Source organism: Opisthorchis viverrini (assembly GCF_000715545.1).
Source record: "Opisthorchis viverrini unplaced genomic scaffold opera_v5_8, whole genome shotgun sequence".
NCBI classification, from domain to species: Eukaryota; Metazoa; Platyhelminthes; class Trematoda; order Opisthorchiida; family Opisthorchiidae; genus Opisthorchis; species Opisthorchis viverrini.
The window spans coordinates 1,411,378-1,429,843 of NW_008751664.1; the positions used below are offsets into that span (position 1 = coordinate 1,411,378).

An 18,466-nucleotide genomic window follows, 5' to 3' on the forward strand; every position below is an offset into this window, starting at 1 on the left:
AGAAGAACCTCAGTTTCAAGCGACCAAACGTTTGTACGAGACCAATAATCGCTGTCCGATGTTAATGAAAGAGGAGCCTATCTAAATGTTCACCTCTGCGGTTTAAGTTTTGTGTTTTATATGTGACAGTTCTCCCAGTCTCAATGTTCGCAATACGGTCTCGCTTAGACTTGACTATTTGTCCCCTTCGATTGTTCAGCTCGTTTTTTGTAGGGATGAAGTCACGCCACCAGCATATACTCAACCAATGGACAGGGTCATTCGGGCGATCTTCTTGTTCGTAGACAATAGGACCAGCAGGTCAAATGGAGGTTGACTTCTCGATTGAAATAACCTTTACCATATATTTGCGTGTCTACAAATCCAAGGGTGGCGAATATACTCGTGGTCAATTCCTGTCTGACCATGCTATCAAAGACAACGGGAGACCATCACAAAGCTCGTCCACAACCGTCAGACTTGTCATCTTCCAGACAGTTTTAAGCTAAAGAGAAACGCAGTGAAAGCCATGAGTCATCGGTCTACTTTACTCCAGTTTGGGCGGTATCATCACACAGTTATGACGCCATCTCTTGTACTGTGACGTGAAAATTCTGAATAAGATTAAGTGGGGTGTGGAGAGGCACGGATTCATGGGCTTCTGAAACAGAATTAAGCAGCAAAAGTAATGTAATCGTTTATCTGCAAAAAAATATCACTTAAAAAGAACATAGTCGCTTAGTGCTTTTTAAAACACCAAAGACTGTTTCTGACATATGATAGATTGTTCGCGAACTTGTTGCACTGCATTTTTAAGATGTTCTAGACGTATGTAAACTTTACTCCGAAGTGTTTGTTTGCCCACGGAATTTCGAAGGAAGAACAGTTTCGACGAACGAATATTCAGAAGAACCCAGCTGTACATCTGCAGCAACAAAAAGAAAATACGAAGACTGGTTTGTTGCTAGAGTCCATTGAGGGGCTAATATACTGCGCCTATCAGTGTCAGCTGTTGACTTGTTGGAAAATGGTTAGGTCTGCTTACCAGTTCAGTTTGCTCGAGTTTTTTTTTGGTTCTTCAAATCGAGTTTCCAAAATATCTCCGAATGTTAGCAAAATACACTCATTTGCAAACAGATTTGGTTCTGAGAGAGACTCACCTGGAACTCAGCTGAATCTCAGCAACCTTATGAGCATCACGAATATACTGTATCGCGACATCTCGAATATCGTAGCAATTGAAACAAGACGTTGCCTGGTGCAGCACATTCATTTGCCTGGACACATCACAAACGAGGGACCCAGCTGGGTTCAGGGTGAGTCGTTCGCAAGACCAAATTGGTTTGCAAATGAGTGTATTTCGCTCACTTCGTGCAATTTGGTTTCAAGTAGAACATAAGGGGATCTCCGAATATCCTTTACGGACTAAGAAGCCTGTCCATTCTCAATTTCTTCCTTCGCTGTATTTAGTGCAGGATAAACTTATTATCCCAGAATATGACTGGTTTAGGTTACGCTCCAGTTTAATTTGTTTAAACAGCAATTATCACTTCAAGCGTGGCCACAGTGGTCCAAACTCTCGACCTCAATGTTGCATAAGAGACTGGGAAAATATATTCATGGGATGAAATTAAATAATACACACACATCCCCGCAGTCTGATGGTCATACAGTTAGGAATAAATTAAACAGGTGTGTGTGTATGTTACCTCTTCGACTTCATCGAGCAGCTGGGGGCAAATGATGTGAGAAATCTGGTGACAGCTGTTTGACTGAAGTCTGATATTAAAGTCTACGGGGGCATAATAGACAGACCACACGCCCACTCTAAGAGTCTGAGAATCACCCAAACCAAAAGCTACGATTGAAACCTTTTGGTCTTGACCTACTCATAGCTGCGGGGGATTTAGATTACAGAAGCTAGTGAAAACACCCCCAAGTATGTTGAAAGCAGAAAGTTTCTGCATGACTGTGTTGAGGCTAATGGAAAACGAAAATCTGGTGGTGAGGATGAAAGTGCGTACCCTCCTTTTGTGTGATTCTAAGTCAGTGTTACATTTCTCACCAAGAAAAAGAAACCATAATGTACAATACATCTTGAAGGACATGCACTCAGTATGACGGTTGGGTGTTTGAAAGCGCAGTTCCAAGCTAGGATATTCATATACACTGCGCGAACAAACTTTTCGAACACATTTAATTGAAGCACCTTAAAACATGTACCGCGTTATCTTGGTCCTGTTCCTCGAGCATTACTTATTAAACAATGACAATATGGATTGTTGGCGTGAGAAAAAATACATCGAAATTTAATAAGTAGATGAGTTTGTTTGCGAAAAATTAGGTTTTGCGAGAAATTCACCTGGAATCCAGCTGAATCTCTCATTTATGATGTTTCTAAGCAGCTGAATGTGCTGCAACAGGCCACCTCATGTTTCAGTTGGTACGACATTCGGGATATTGGGATACATGTATAGACGCAATGCGCTACTCATAAGGTTGGTGAAAACTCTTCGACAGCCCGCGACCGGTTTCACCTTTCTTGGGGCTCATCAGGTAGGCGCAGTCTCCGAGTTTCTGTCAACCTTACGTTCTCCTTGTAATCAAATCGCACGACATTAGCGAAATACACTCATTTGCAAACATCATACACGAGTGATTCAGCTGGGGTCCAGGTGAATTTCTCCCAAAACCAAATTTGTCTACAAATGAGTGTATTTCTCTAAGCTCATTTGGCTTCAAGTAGAACATAAGGTTGCCGGAAACTGGGGGACTGCGCCTACCTGTTTGCATCTCGATTCAGTAAATATGTCGAAGTTAACGCCCGTTCTACCAGCTCCATCAACCAAAACGATGATTATATTGATATCCTAAAATGTCGCCAAGAGGTTAGAAACTTGTTCGGAAGCATCCTGTTGTTGATGAGGTTTATTTTTACTCAGTAAGTTAAAAAGACCTCAAAAGAGTCAAAGGCCTCATTTTACTGCCTACCAACAGAACTAAGTTTAACATCCAGGAAACCAACCATAAGCATGTTGATGATGTCACCAGTGTTGGCAACCGTTTGAGACCAGCCCTAGCTAACATTTTGTGGCCAACCTTGAACACTCAATAGAATCGAACATAAAAGGGCACCTTGTTTTGTAGGATAACAGGGTGACATTCAACTTATTACAAAAAGTCTGCTGTCTGTTTTCAACACTCTCCACCAGGACATTTGAGTAGAGCGACAAACTTCCTTTTCTGGAAATTTTGATCACCCGCTAATATTTTGTTGATTTTAATAAAGGAATAACGGTTCGCCACGAAGTAAGGGGCCTTTAAATAAAAACAATTTCAAAATGTGTACTGTCACACACCGTCCAAAGGTGCTATTCTCATGGGAATCTTCAATGGCTGCTCATTCGTACCTTTCCAGACAGCCTTAAAACCATTCATCCTGTCACGGTCATCACATACACGCCGAAGCTTCAGCAAATTCTTGCAACCCAAATGCTTCTGACTGGGAAAGTGAGACATGCTCAGTTTTCCCCCAGAGAGTTTTCAGTCTCGTCTAGGTCTTTTAAAGAGAACATTTATGTTGCCAAACCCAGACATACAGTTGTTTGGCCAGCAGGCACTAATTTAATAATGGAAACACTAGATATTGTGCGCACTGCTAAATGTCTGACAAATGTTGCGCCCCATAATGTTTCACCAAGCGTGACGATAAAATCCAACCGCTAATAGCAGCACAGGAAATCAGTATACGCAGAACATTTTGGAAGTTATATTTCTCTGGAAATCATAGAACTGAGATGCGACAATATGTTTGTCTAATCAGAGTCCTGCTTAGTTCTCGAGAGAAAATGACTCTGGCAACCTTTACGGACGCCATCCTAGAAACTGTGTAGAGTAAAATCTCTACAAAATATCTCCCTAGAAAGAACTTACTACATTAGTTCTCCATCACCTATCCCTTAGTGTGTGACGCTACTGAAAATAAGCCATCTCTAGATGGGCGATGATTTTGCTTGAAAGGCAATTGTACCCTTTAGTCTTATTCGGCTGTTTCATGGTGGACTGCTATCCTCAATGGGCGATCGTCTTTCTGACACACAGGTAACAAGTTGTCCTCTACAAACAACGCATAAACAGGGAAAATGCTTTCCATTATCGAACACATTCTGTCACATGACGTAAAGCTGCTTGATCAACAAGCGAGGGAGTTTCATCCAACTGGGAGTCAGAAATCAGCGTTCAGCCAAACCAAGCGATTTAGCTACCGTTTTCTAACATGTGATTAGGACTGAAACGGGAGCCTACTTGACCAGTGCGTCAAAGCACAATATACCTTAAGGGCGTCACGTATAGCTGGTGGCAGACAACCGTGGTCCAGTAGTGTATTAACCAAAATTAGAACTGAATACATCAACCCCCCTTCGCACGAAGCTTATTGTACAGGGTGTGCATCGAACATAAGATGACTGTACACCCGACACGTACACTACACGTAAGCCTGTCGCTCTGCCACTCATAATATGTGGAATATGAAGAGGACAGCACAAAATGAAAAACTGCCACGTGCCTTGTGGAGCACATGATACAAATCACTCAATTCCCGTGAGACACTCGAATGGTTTTTGTTTGAGGTATACAACAATAAAACATTCCTCTGTTGAATTTCAGCACCCGTTGAATCAAGCTACTCAGGTGAGGTTGATTGAAGGCCTATGTGACGAGAGACTGTACGACTAGAATGAATAGATGTAATGATATTTACAGATACGAGTAGCATCGGTCATTGTCTGATGGGCAGGTGTAAATTGGACTGTTCACACTTTTAGTCAAATTCTACTAGCGCAAGGGAGAAGCCCCTGAATATTTTGTAAACTTGCAAGACAATTAGTCGGGTGCTCTTCCGTTGTCTAGCTGTGTTCGCAGAATAAATACTGACATCATATATAATAAAAACAGCCATGTGTATTTTCACACTTTAGTTAAAGTTAGAACAAGATCGATTGCAATCTACAGTTCCATGATAAAACCAAATAAGAAATGAGATTTGTGGATTTCAAGTCTTCCAGTCACATATCTATCAAAGCTCGAGTAAATGCATGATTTGGTTTGATTGTAATCGAAAAGGTAAGCTCGAAGATCTTCGAGTTTTTGACAAAAACAAAGGATTTGGGCAATGTTGTCCCTGTCGGGCATTCGAAATCTCCAAAAATCTCACTGGACCCCTTTCTCATTAAAATTGCATTGATTTAGTTATCAGATGTATATTGGAACGTTGTCACAATTCTTGGTTGTTTTATGAGAACTTTATTTACCAGAAACATCGTCCTCTTTGAAACCCTGTCTAGAAACAGCCACTCCTGTAGAGAAGCCAAAAAATGTTTCCAGTGTTCGAGGTCAGTGTACTTTTTCCACAAAAAGGGAATACAAATCACACAAGAACCCAAGAAGCCTTTGCGGTGTATCCTCTTCAGCATGCTTACTATCTTTAAAGCTGCAACCAAAGTGGGATGAAGCGTACTTGTCTTCCGTACATTTCGTCAGCCCTACTGCAATATGGCACCAACTAACTTGGTAGCAAATATTTCAGGAAAAAATTTTTTCTTGGCACAACATACCCCTTATACGATTGCTGAGAGCGGGGGACCAGTTCGAATAATCGCTACTGCCAAGTTGATTTGTAATGCATGTACTCTCTCGGTGTGAATAAAATGTTTTACCCCAACATTTATTAGTTGCACGGGGCGTTGAAAAAAAACAAAGCTGAATGCACACTGTAACCTTTGAAAAAGAACATCCCAGAGGAACGTGGCTGTTTGCCTGTTATGTGCGTGGCCCTTCTTAAGATAAATGTTACCCCGTATTACACCTGACTAGAAACGCAAATGTGTCTTTTCCAGAGTGCACCAGAGTGGTGCATCTCTGGACAGATCTCCCTTGAGACGTTATTGCATCAAACTGTCGAGCATTATAGGTCTGCTTGCGAATTGCGAGATTGATTTACTAATTTTTTGAAGGTCAGTATACAGTCTCGAAAAAACTACTTGCCTATCTGATTGTCAGTAGAGCGTGCCGCTATCTCGGAAGCTTGGTTGCTTTCAAAGGGTAGGTGGATTCCAGGTGATTTTTGCCACGCCGGGTCTAGTATGATCCTGGAAACCAATCTTAGATTTTCCTACTTTATTTTCGACTACTTTCGCAAACAATTCAGGCTTAGTATGACGGAGTAAGATTAAAGTATGTTGCACTCAATTAAGTGTTCCTATTAAACGTATTTGGCCATTTATATCAACAACACAGCTGTCTATTACTACAGTATCCTTTCCTTGAAGAAGCTTTTCTGAAGGTTTTTAAGTAGTTTACTTGATGAGTTTTTCCTCCTGTGCGTTGCGTGTGGCCCGTTCACGAATGCGCACCTCGATGTACTGGAAATCCCCTAGCTGCCATTTTGTGGAACCGAATGTTAATCTCGATTTCTTTGCAACTGATATTTCAGATGTTCAATACACTCGTACTAGCACAACGTAGCGCGAAATATTTTAACGGATCCCCTTGTGTGCCTTTCCGATTCTAGAGTATTGGCAAAGTCAGACGACTTCGAGTTGAAAGAATATTTCTGTAATGTGATGGTTGGTGTAGAAGTTGCGCTCACGCACATATTTGATCGAGAACTAATAGTTCTGGGTGTCTGTGGCATGGGGCACCGTATTGGGAGTAAGTCAGATACTTAAGAAATCAAGAAGTGACTCCCGTTCCGTTCTCGGCAGGTCGGCCGTTCGAGGAGATCACGATGAGTAAATTTCACACTTCAAAATTTGTTTTTCCTGGGCACTCTCCTCGATAAGGAATACTCTGCCATGAAATGGGCTTCTGTAAAGCGCACTGTCCCTATCATTATCTCGGATGTGTATTAAGAGAAACGTACAAACTGCAGCTAAAAGTCAAGTTAATTTGCCACTTGTGATCAAATTGAACATATTCCCATCGTACTTGATCCCCTTCTAATCCGGGCATTGTTTGTAGAGCAGCACACTCGGACGAATTTTTTATCATGATTGGTGTACACGTAGAATGCTGACCTTACGCCCACCTCTTGGGAGGGACAGGGAGAGAAAAGGAAAGTTTGTTCTCTACCATCAAGTACTTTCATAGCTATTTGGGTGGTTATCATGGTATTTCGTTTTTTCCACGCCTCCCCTAACAAACTTTGCATTGTCACTGCAGTTTTGTGTATGCCTTGTGAGAAACGGATGTCAAATGACGATGATACTATCCAGATATTGGGAGTGTTGAAATACTTTTATAACCTTCCACCGTATAACGGACCCATAACCTGAATGACTGTGTAGGAAGGAAGGAATAGCTGATTCCCATATGTCCACGACCAACACCACTTTAAGACAGACAAGGTTCAAAAGGCCCTGAACACTAGATGGGTTCACGTTACGGCACTTAGCGTTCCTGTGCACAACCCTAACGAAAAAGCCCTTGACAGAAAAAAGTTAAGGCGATTGCGAGAAGTAAAACATGCTAATTTAACTTGAAACTGATTTTCATGTATTCAAATGCTTAATCTGCAGTGTGATTTTTAGCACTTTTGTCACCTTTTAGTGTAAAAAGTTGATGTCGACTTTTGGTCTAAACGGTTTGTCTTTCGCGTACCCTTTCGTAATAGCGAAGCAGTTGATGGCTTCCAGTTCATTCATCAACCAATTAAATCACGACCCTGGTCATTCAGTGTCCAATGGAAGTTGCCCTTTAGACGATGGCATCAATAGGCACGACACCGTTGGTGTTCTATTCTACTAAATTGTGGGCGGGGGCTGTTCGGTTTCCAGTGTTAGGAGCTCACATGTAGGTGTAAGCATACGGCTACCACTTATGGACTGCATCTGAAAAAAACAAGCAATTCTTCTAACTCAGCACAAACTTTTCAAACTGCCTGAGAGTGTCGTTCTTGAGAAATGAAATCGGTGACATTGCCCCTGTGTTCAGTTCTGAAGATGAACTTCACTTAATTGGAGCTTGCTTGACCTGAATGCTCAAGAACCAATTAGCAGGCCATTGAGTAGAGAAACCGCTACAGTTTAACCTAGAACTCCCACCCTAATAAAACTCCTGTCACGGCAAGTCCTCGATGCTGGTGGGCAGGCGAGGTAAACACAGTGGAATTACAATATGTCCTGGTCAGCTGTGAAAGACTGAGTAAAAGAAAACAGTTTTTCACTTTGTAAATTGTAATGTTTACCCCAGAATTGAAAAGACGATGCAGAGCCCACTTGGATAAATACACTCATTTGCAAATCAATTTGGTTTTCACGGGAGACTCAACCAAATCTCTCATTTATGATATTCTTCAGCTGAATGTGCTGCACGAAGGCCGCCTTAGGTTTCACTTGGTACGATATTCGAGATATCGCAGTAGATATTCATACTAGAAACTACTGACAAGGTTGCTGTAAACTCTTCAGCAAACTTGTGAGTAGTTTCCTAGGTGAAAAAGATGCAGAGCGTACCTTAAGTCAACCAGTTGATCATTGGTTGGCAGTTTCCATTTCAAACTATTCATCGGTCTTAGTTTGCCCTAAAGTTGGGCGATTCCACCTCTGGAATTTACTTGACTTAAGGTAAATAAGTTTAAATAAAATGAAAGTTTCTGGCTTTGTTATCTTTATCCGAATTTCCATCGAAGTTCATCTAATGTGGAGCCGTACTTGTTAAGCCGACTATATGGTTTTGTGCCAACAGCTACCGATGTCACAAACCCGGCTATCTGCAAATGACAACGTGCGGATGCGAAGGAAAGTGGAAAAGATGGTGAATTCGGGCCCAATAGAGGGGACAACTTTTAGTGAAACAAACTAATAGATAAGTATTCTACTTACCTGAGCATTTACCGTGGACCTACCAGTAACAAAAGTATTAATGGCAATAAGAAAGCTTAGGAACCAACACCCTCTTGAAATCGCTACCCCTGGGTTAGAAACCGGTAGGTGCGATTTCCTGGTTCCTTCGCCGAGGGCTGAACATATTTGAAAACACGTCCCGTCAGATTTGGACCTGTGTTCTGATAATCCTTCCAACTAAGCACGTGAGTTGAACTCCTTGGTCGAGGATCCCAAACGTCCTTCTGTCCAAGTGTAGACAACTTCGCGGGATCTTAACTAACACTCAAACACTAATTAGTTCAATAGAATCATCTCGTGCTGTCTCAACTGCCGCTTGATGAGTCTACCCGAGTACTTGATATACTGCGTCAGGCAAGACGGACAGGGAAACTTGGCTACCATTTTCGCCTTCAGCCTTTTTCAGAAGAACTACTTACCTGCTGTCACACTGCCTGATGACTGTTTTTCTATATGAGAGTTGAATGATGTTGATAACTACTGGTGTGGTGTTGACAACAATGACCATGGGGATGAGAATGGTGTATTAATGTAATTAACATTTCTGTATAACTTACCTTTTCGATCATCTAATTTGCCATGATTTTTGCACCGTGCAATGCTTGTCCAAGTACTAAACAATCTGTGTCGGCCAGGTTGAACCAGATAAGAATTTATGCATGAAGCTTGTCTCTACATCATGTCAGAGATGGAGTAGTTACTTGAAAGAACTCTGCAATTTTCTAGCATACAACTTGCACCACTTGCACATGACAGGTATTTAAATCCTACGCGACATCCTAATCTCCAGAACTTTGATGTTCGATCCAAACGGGAATGAGAACAAACTATAATGAGAACAATCTGACCAGCAAGATGTATAGGCTGAACATAATAAGTGTTGTGTCTGCACAAATAATCTTATATAATGTTGATAAAGATTCTACAAAACAACCTGAAATAAAATAAACCACAGCGACCGCTGTGAGACGTTTCATTCCCCCCAGTTCGCCAAGTAATGGGCTATTTTGTGGCCTTTCAGCCATAAAAATCCACAGTCAGTTTTAATTTACAACTGTTTGTCAATCGCAAGAATGCGGCTGAGTTCAACTATGTATAACACTGGTATCCACATACGTTGTCGAGTTCACCAATATTTTCGCTCCATCTCAATGGCTCCAATGTCCAAACTTGGCATAATCGCATCTACTCAAGTCCCGAACAGAGGAACAGTACCTTACTCAATTGTTTTCAAAAATAGAAATTAGGCATGATGAAGCAGATTAGAAAAAGTGTTGGTTAGCTAGATGGTACAAAACCAATCACAAAACTATTGATCTCGACATTACATGCAAGTTCCCTTTCCTCGGAACATTCACCAAGGAAAGTAGCAACCTGCTTGCTCTACTGAAAACAAGTAGAACCTCCGTCGGTCGACCGGACGGTTGGACTCTATATCGTATGATGTTCCGAGCTGGCTAGATAATATGCAAACAATTTCGGACTGTTCTCATTGCCATATGCTTGGAGTGCTGTCTGGCGCTTTTGAATTCACTACAACGGTGCGAAGAAAAGCAAATAGATTATGCTCCGTGTGATACACTCATTTTCACATCGGTACGGTTTTAACGAGAGGAACAACTTAATTCCAGCTAAAAAGCTTGTTTGGGCAACCATGTGAGTTGCGTTTTTTCAAGAAAACATACATCACGATATGCAAAGTTCCTGTCTTTCATTCTCCACTTTTCTATGGACCGTCCTTGCTTGTGGGCTAACGGGGGACTGCGATCCCGGAAGCCTCCAGACTTTGCAGAATAATTACGACAGAATTAAGTCTAAGTTTATATGAATTCAAGAGGAAAGACCTTTATAAAATGCTTTTTGTTGGCAAGATAGCATAGATTTATGCGATCACTTCCTCTTTCGGCTCTAAAAATTCCTAAAACGTGCCCTCTGTGATTCCCGTGTTGGTACACTGCCTTCTACCGACGTCCTACTAATGGTAGGAAAGCCCAGAAGGCTTGAAGTGTGTTTGCATCTTAATCCATTAAGATTTGTTATGGACTGCGACAGGTGTAGTATGATTCATACAAATTGAGGAAGGAACATAAACCTGAGTTTTAGTTTTCGGCTTTGCTGATAAATGGTTGAGGGCAATCACCCCCTCTATGCCATCCATTAGTCTTCCAGCGTATGAAGCTTCCTGCCTCTGTCTCAACTCTGATTGGTGGATTCTGTGAGACGGCAAGGAAGGGGAGATTTCGGACCAATGGGGATCCTGAAATACAGAGCTATTCCCCTCGAGCTGAACCGAAGACTTAGCATATAAATATCGCAATTTCTTTCACTTTAATCCCTTACTTCTAACATTGTATGATCAAAAATCAGGTTCGGTAAGTCAAATATAATCCGGTACTTGTAGTTATACACATGCGGTCAATTTTCCCATGAGATAACATAAATTGTGCCTGGTAGACGAACCAAATATTGGACTATTCAATGTTCTCCTCATCTATCCAACCGGAAACGTTTATAACCTGCCAACCATTTTCCCTATTCCCCCTTCACTACCTTATGTTTAAAGCAGTGCATTAATCTTCATTAAATAAGAAATTTTTTATACACGACTTTGTACGTTTACCCACAGATGTTGGAAAAAAACCTGTCCACTACCCATGAACATACGGTGATCAAAACTATGGTCGAAAACTTGGTGCTGATCGCCGACGAAATGGACCGAGTAGATCACAAAAACTGCAGCCAAGTAAGTATCTGTTTTCCTGGTTTTAAGTCAGTTACTTTTCCTTGAAGCAACTTAAATACTACAGGTTAGCGGAGGGTACAAGTTTTGGGTGTTCACTTCGTTACCCAGGTCTTCTGGGATACGGATTTGTGAGAATGAAGCAAAATGTCTATCGGGGTGGCTTTTCGACCGAATACTATTCCCCCTGTTTACTCCTTGAGGCGATTGGCAACAACGATTGTTTCAGTTGGTGAATGTGCGCGCCATACACGTGGACGCCGTTCGCCCATTGGATAATCTGAGAATCTGACTTCAGCTGGTATTTCTAGTCTAGAAGCCAATCTTATATGTGTGAGCCATGCCTGTGATTGTTCCCTCGACCGATTCGTCTTGTACTGCAACTCCAAGACTGATCTCAGGTTCCAGGCGACATATAATCTGAAGTCCTTTGAGCCATATATACTTCTCCACTTCCTCTCACTGAAGTCACTGTAGCGTAGAAGTTAGGTATGGCTCGCGTAGACCTGATGCACACTCGGTGGAAATTGAGTTCTCCGCATCCTGAGCAATACAAGCACCGGCTGTAGGAAATTGCATTCAATACAGTGGTGCAAACATCCACACACTGATGCATCCGTTGCCATTAATTTCTCCGAGTAGGATGGGAGGTACGACATTTCATCAGACACACCGCTATGTAATTATACTGAATTAGTTAAACCGCGGTCTGAGTCTCGGATTGATTGAGAACCTGTGGAACATCCTGAGCATATGAACAGCCAAAAAAGATCTATAAAGAAATCACTGAATAAGTGACTGTCATGTAAAGACGCCGGTTAAGCCTCGGTCAGAATGTCAGTTGCGTACCCACTGAGAATGTTAGGGTAGTTTTATAAAAGCCGGGAGAGATGGCTGAAAGCCCTCTCGGTGAAATATTACATCATGTTTGTTTTTTGCGCTCTTTTTTTCCCCTAGTTGAATGTGCACATTTCCCCCTGACAGTAACGACTAGCTGGAGTGAACAGATAACGTCGTTGTGTCTATCAGTCACAAAGTTTTGATGGTCCTACATTTTTGCTGCTAGATATGCAATGTTTGGAAAGATATTCTCTAGAATTGTTTTAGGTCATTTCAAAAGAAGTCCATAGAGATTGTTATCCAAGCAAGAAAATTTGAGCCGTATAATTCAATATCTTACCTGCAACTGGAAGTAAACAATAAAAACAAGAAGACCACGTCGCTCTGAGTTGGTTCGCACGAATCAGTTCCGGACGAATAGCTTGTCATAGTTAGCGAAATACACTCATTTGCAAACCATTTTGGTTTTACGAGAGACTCACCTGGAACCAAGCTAAATCTCTCGTTTATGACACTTTAAAAAGAATTTTCAGCAACCTTATGAGTAGTGTACAGCAACGTATCATGGCCTTATTTTCCTTTGGGTATAACGGACGCAGCCACAGAACAGTGGAAGTGAATACGACGGGATTCTTAGACTCAGAAGAAAATACTCACTGCTAGTGCATTCTTCAAAGACGTGCTGAAAATAATAGCCGAGTGCCAGTTGATACTTGAACATAATTTGAGAAAAACTTGAGAGCAATTTCCGTATGTTGTCATTACATTTTAGGTAACCAACTTTGGAACGACTTAAACCCAGCCAGTTAACATGACGAAGTGCACTCATTGATTAACTAAACAGAGCTAAGCAGCATTTTGAAAGGATATATTTATCAAAACTTGGGACATTCTTTTCTATGGAGCGTTTACCAACTGATTTTCGCTGACCAGAGTCTGAGCCATTAGAACATAAAACACAAACGGACTCTGTCCATTAGCAGTGCTTCTGATTCCGTTTCATCTTGTCCACTGTCGACACCTCGGATTGTCTAATAATGAGGAAGGATGACGGGCTGTGTCTTACAAGTGGTTCGAACCCACTAGAGTTTGTTTTGGCCGAGTCTGTCGTCTCTTTTCGGGCTGCAAGACCTTCATTAAAACCCTGAAACCAAAATACTGTTCACGATCCGTCCTGAGTTCCTTTTTGTTTTTTTTGTTCGTCTTGAAATAACTTCAAAACTAACATTTATGCATCTTACCGATGCATCTAACCGTTCCTTAAAAATACCTCTAATAGTCTCAGATTTAAAAATTTTAAAACAAAAGGTTCACCTGGCCGCCTCATGATTCAGTTGGCATGATATTCGAGATATCGCAGTATATTTTCATAAGGGGAACTACTCACAAGTTTGCTGAAAACTCTTCGACAGCTCACGACCGGTTTCGCCCTTCTTGGGGCTCATCAGGTAGGCGCAGTCCCCGAGTTTCCGTCAACCTTATGATTTTACTTGAACCCAAATTGCACTGTTTTCGAGAAATACGCTAATTTGCAAATCAATTTGGTTTTCACGAGAGACTCAATTGAATCTCTCGTTTATGATGTATTTCTCGAAAACAGTGCAATTTGGGTTCAAGTAAAATCATAAGGTTGACGGAAACTCGGGGACTGCGCCTACCTGATGAGCCCCAAGAAGGGCGAAACCGGTCGTGAGCTGTCGAAGAGTTTTCAGCAACCTTGTGAGTAGTTCCCTTTATGAAAAATAGATGCACCTGTTTAGCTGATGGCGCAACAACCATGAATTGATTTAAACACTTTAATCCTTAAAACATTACTCCGCATTTCATCCTATGACCATGTCCTAAGGCAACAAGAAGAATGATCCAGCCATTCCGTACATCGGAAGCATTGAAGAAGACCATTAACTTTTTACGTTTGTTTACAAGATGGCCGAACAAATAAAAGCAACATTTTTCATCGTCGCCTTCGTCCACCGCCCACTCACGCGCGCACTTTTGTAGGTGTGTATACGCGCATCGCACACATTTTCATGACTCATCAACATGGTCCGATGACTTAGCTGTCTTCCAATGCGCGGGAAACAGACAAATGTGTTGAGTCATTATGGGCGTGTAATTCAAACCACAAAATCAGTGATAGATGTGTCGTCGTCTCTGCCGTTATTGTCGGACTTTCAGACTCCCCATGACCTGACGAATTCCATTCCTGTTCGAATCGTTGGGGATGCTGCTGTGATGTTGTTGACTCAAGGCATATTATCTAAAAGTGAATGAGACGACGGTGGTCTACCACCTAGGTCGGGCCTCGAATGTCCAGACGACGATGATAAGGGCGATGGTGGTGGTGTTATATGCAGGTGGTGCTGTCCAGAAGCGAAAATGCGAGACTACACAGTCTACGTTAGCAAATAACAGGACACATACATGCATACAAAATGAGGGCACGAGAGTGCTTGGGGTGGAGCGAACAAGTTGTTTTCTTTTGGACACCGGCAGTACAATTGATGTCGGCAAAACACAGGGTCTTGTGTATTCCATGGTTTAAAAGATGTGTGCACGGAGTTACGTAAAACTTGCCATAGTGTCTATCCTATCTAGTGTGGGGCAGTGAACAGCCAACTTCCTTTTTTAGTAACAGCAGCGTATTTCTTGATGTGTCACTCTAGATTTATCCTGTTGTATGCTACAAAGAGAGCATTTTATTACTCCACTGACAGTATGTTTTAACGACCAGCATCGTTTGATGGAACTCCAGGATGTTCGTTACAAAAGAGATATTCAATCACTTTACTTAGGACTGAAACAGCATAATTCCCAGTTGTTCAACAGCAGAACTGTGAGATTCATCACTCCTGGATGTAACTGCGCAGCATGTAGGCATTTTTATTGCTCATCCTTGTGAAATGAATTGGAGGTCTTAACATCTTTTTCATCATTCTTTCAGGTTACGCAAGTATCCCGTTGGAACCACAGTTTCCTGCCTCCCATTATAATCGGTGGTATTTTGTGCGTCACCATTGTATACTTCAAGCTGTGAACTCTGAAGGTTCCAGTCCACCAGGAATGAGGCGATCATAAATCGTATAAATGCGGAACGACGTGTGGGAAACAGTCCATCGAAAATGGAACAAGGCCGAGAAATGAAAAAGACCACCAAGATGGACGAGGATGACAGAACGGTCTATTGGAAAATGGGATCTAGATTTTTGAAAAAAAGAAAATAAATGATTTCTTGATTAAAACTTATTCATTTTCAAATTTCTACACGGACTGGTTGTCAATAAGAACTACTCAATCACTATTCTTGTGCAGTAAAACATGAATTGTAATTTCGAAACACAACCCTAGGAAGTGTGATTCACTAATGGAAAGGTCAGGTGAAATATTCTGACTAATCATGAGTAGTTAGTTGACTATTTAAATAAGTAAATAGCTGACTGTGCCAATAAACATTCGAAATGTGTCATTTGCACAAATACAAGGGCCCGTTTGTTCGCTTTCGCAACTTCAAAAGGATTATTCCTCTTGTGCACAATGACTGCTCGAAATTCTTGGTTCTTCGAAGCCAGAACCGTTATGTTTGGCGGTGTTTATAATTTAGGCCTTATGCTTGACAAACACGGAGATGCCCGGTCCTACTAAAAACAATAAGATAGCAATGACATCCATTAAGTGACCTAACCCATACATAAAAGATGAAACTCTGGGGCAGACAGATGCAAGAAGATCATACTGGTTCGTCAGTACTCTTTAATCAATGAAACCCTCTCAAGACCAGCATATTGACAGCAAGGGAGAGACGGCTCAGTGGTTAGAGCGCGAATTTACTGACCATAAGGTTCGCCGTTCGATTTTCCCAGTCTAGGCTTCTGCAATCTGGCAGTATCCCAGACCTCGTGCTTCCTTCTGGTGGCATGGTAGCTGGGCCCCGAAAGGGTACTACAGCTGAACGATTACCTACTCTTAGTCAAATGATGGCAACAGGAGTGGGGTGGATCGAGATCCTGTCCAAGATAATTACGTTTCATAAAAGTGAAGATGCAGACCGCACATCGATGGTTTTACTGAGTGGTAGGTAACCTTAAAGGAACACTAGCTGTATCGAACCTTTAGAACGATTTTGAAAAATCTTGTTGCCCCACCCAAGCGTCGTACAGGTGACAGTTTCCGGGTTAGGGAACTTAGTGGACGCTAATCATTAAATCACCGCCTTGAGTCCGCTAGCAGTAACCGAAACAAAGAATAATTTCAAAACACTTACCTGATCAGTCGGGTAAACCGTTAGTAGACTGTCAGTAATTGCTCTGCATTGCTTTCCGAGCTGAACTTTCAAAAAATTTTCAAAGTTTTAGTTCCTGGTCTACGGAAAACAACAAAGCGTAGATGTTCCAAACCAGGAAGTCACGAATCCCGGTCCGATGTTATTCACGAAACGCAATTGTCAGGATAATTCTCCGTTAATGTCGAAATCTAAAAATTCACATTCCTTCTGGATCTACTCTCAACAATTTAGTGTGTCTTTTTCATGAATGAACTACTCACAAGGTTACTGAAAACTCCTCCACAGCCTACGACCGATTTCGCCCTTCTTGTGGCTCATCAGGTAGGCGCAGTCCCCGAGTTTCCGTCAACCTTATGTTCTATTTGAACCCAAATTGGACTGTTTTCGAGAAATACACTGATGAGCTCCATGAAGGGCGAAACCGGTCGTAGGCTGTCGAAGAGTTGTCAACAAACTTGTGAGTAGTTTCCTTTATGAAAATATACTGCGATATCTCGAATATCGTGTCAACTGAAACATCTGGCGGCCTGTGTGCAGCACATTCAGTTGTAGAATGTCATGAACGAGAGATTCAGTTGGGTCTCTCGTGAAAACCAAATTAATTTGTAAATGAGTGTATTTCTCGAAAATTTGGCGTGTCATGTAATGACCAGAGTAAGTAGAATTCATTTGGATTGGTCTTTAGGTTGCTCCTCGATTTCCAAACATGTTAACCTTTGGCTTATTAAGCATGTAGTCGGGTTGCCAGGGCGTGTATTGTGATAAGGACATTAATTGTATGTGGCAGGTGACTGAGGATGTGCACCTGACCTGGCGAGTAAAACTCCTCTGTTTGTATTGTTGGCCGTGTCCGTAACAAGGTCATCGCTCCAACCTTAGAATACCAATGCATACAAGGACCATAGGATGACAAAATTTTCGTTTCATTAACCTGGCAGACGCTTCCATATAAAGTGAGATTCACTTAACTTGGTTTTTCTTTTTGATGGTTCTAAAGGATGACTAACGAACATAAGACATGTCTATCAAACACATATTTTATGGACTGATGGAATAGTACGCACATCGGTAACAAATGAGGACCATCCATGGGAACGTATATAATTAGGCAACAGTATAGCGGGCAATAAAGAACAATATGGGAAACTTTCCAAAAGTCACAGGAAAAGCCGGACACTTGTCATCCTATAACTAATAAACAGATACCAACTGTTTTTTCGGCAATCAAGCATGACGATTAATTTCGTTTTATCCATGATCCACAAAGAGGTTTGCAGGCGTAGCCTCAACGTATTGGGCAACTGCGATCCGAGTCTCTGGTACTGACCAGGGGTCTTAACAACTGAACTTACTCTTCACATGAGTGGGCGCATGTGAACAAATCTTTGAACCTACCTTGGAGAACAGGTTCAGGGATACTCGACCACTGCTGGAAAGACGTCTAAGTATTGATGAGCTGAGCCGTCCAATGACAGGACAAATCTGTGGTTATTGTACCGGCTTTGGTGGTCAACGACCTCGACAGTGGCTTCACAGGGAGTTAGGCGGAATTAAAATGCCGAAGTTTCAGTCTGTTGGAGCAAAACACTACGGGTTACTGTCCAACTAATGTAACTCTCCTTAGAATGATTAACTGCAGAAAATAACGAAATCGAGAAGATTCTTACACCTACTTTCCTGAAGATAACTGCACAGAGCGTGTGAAACTCGGATCGTCTTTTC

At 41.8% G+C, this 18,466-nt stretch overlaps 1 protein-coding gene across 1 annotated transcript; it reads left to right on the forward strand.

The window, feature by feature from the left end:
* Positions 1-8,216: 8,216 nt before the first annotated feature.
* T265_00790 (hypothetical protein) lies at positions 8,217-15,540 on the forward strand (the record flags this gene model as incomplete). Its single annotated transcript, XM_009164662.1, has 4 exons — positions 8,217-8,375; positions 11,509-11,625; positions 14,641-14,728; positions 15,407-15,540. 4 exons carry the CDS (start codon positions 8,217-8,219, stop codon positions 15,538-15,540), a joined length of 498 nt encoding a protein of 165 aa, XP_009162926.1.
* Between the last annotated feature and the right edge of the window lie 2,926 nt (positions 15,541-18,466).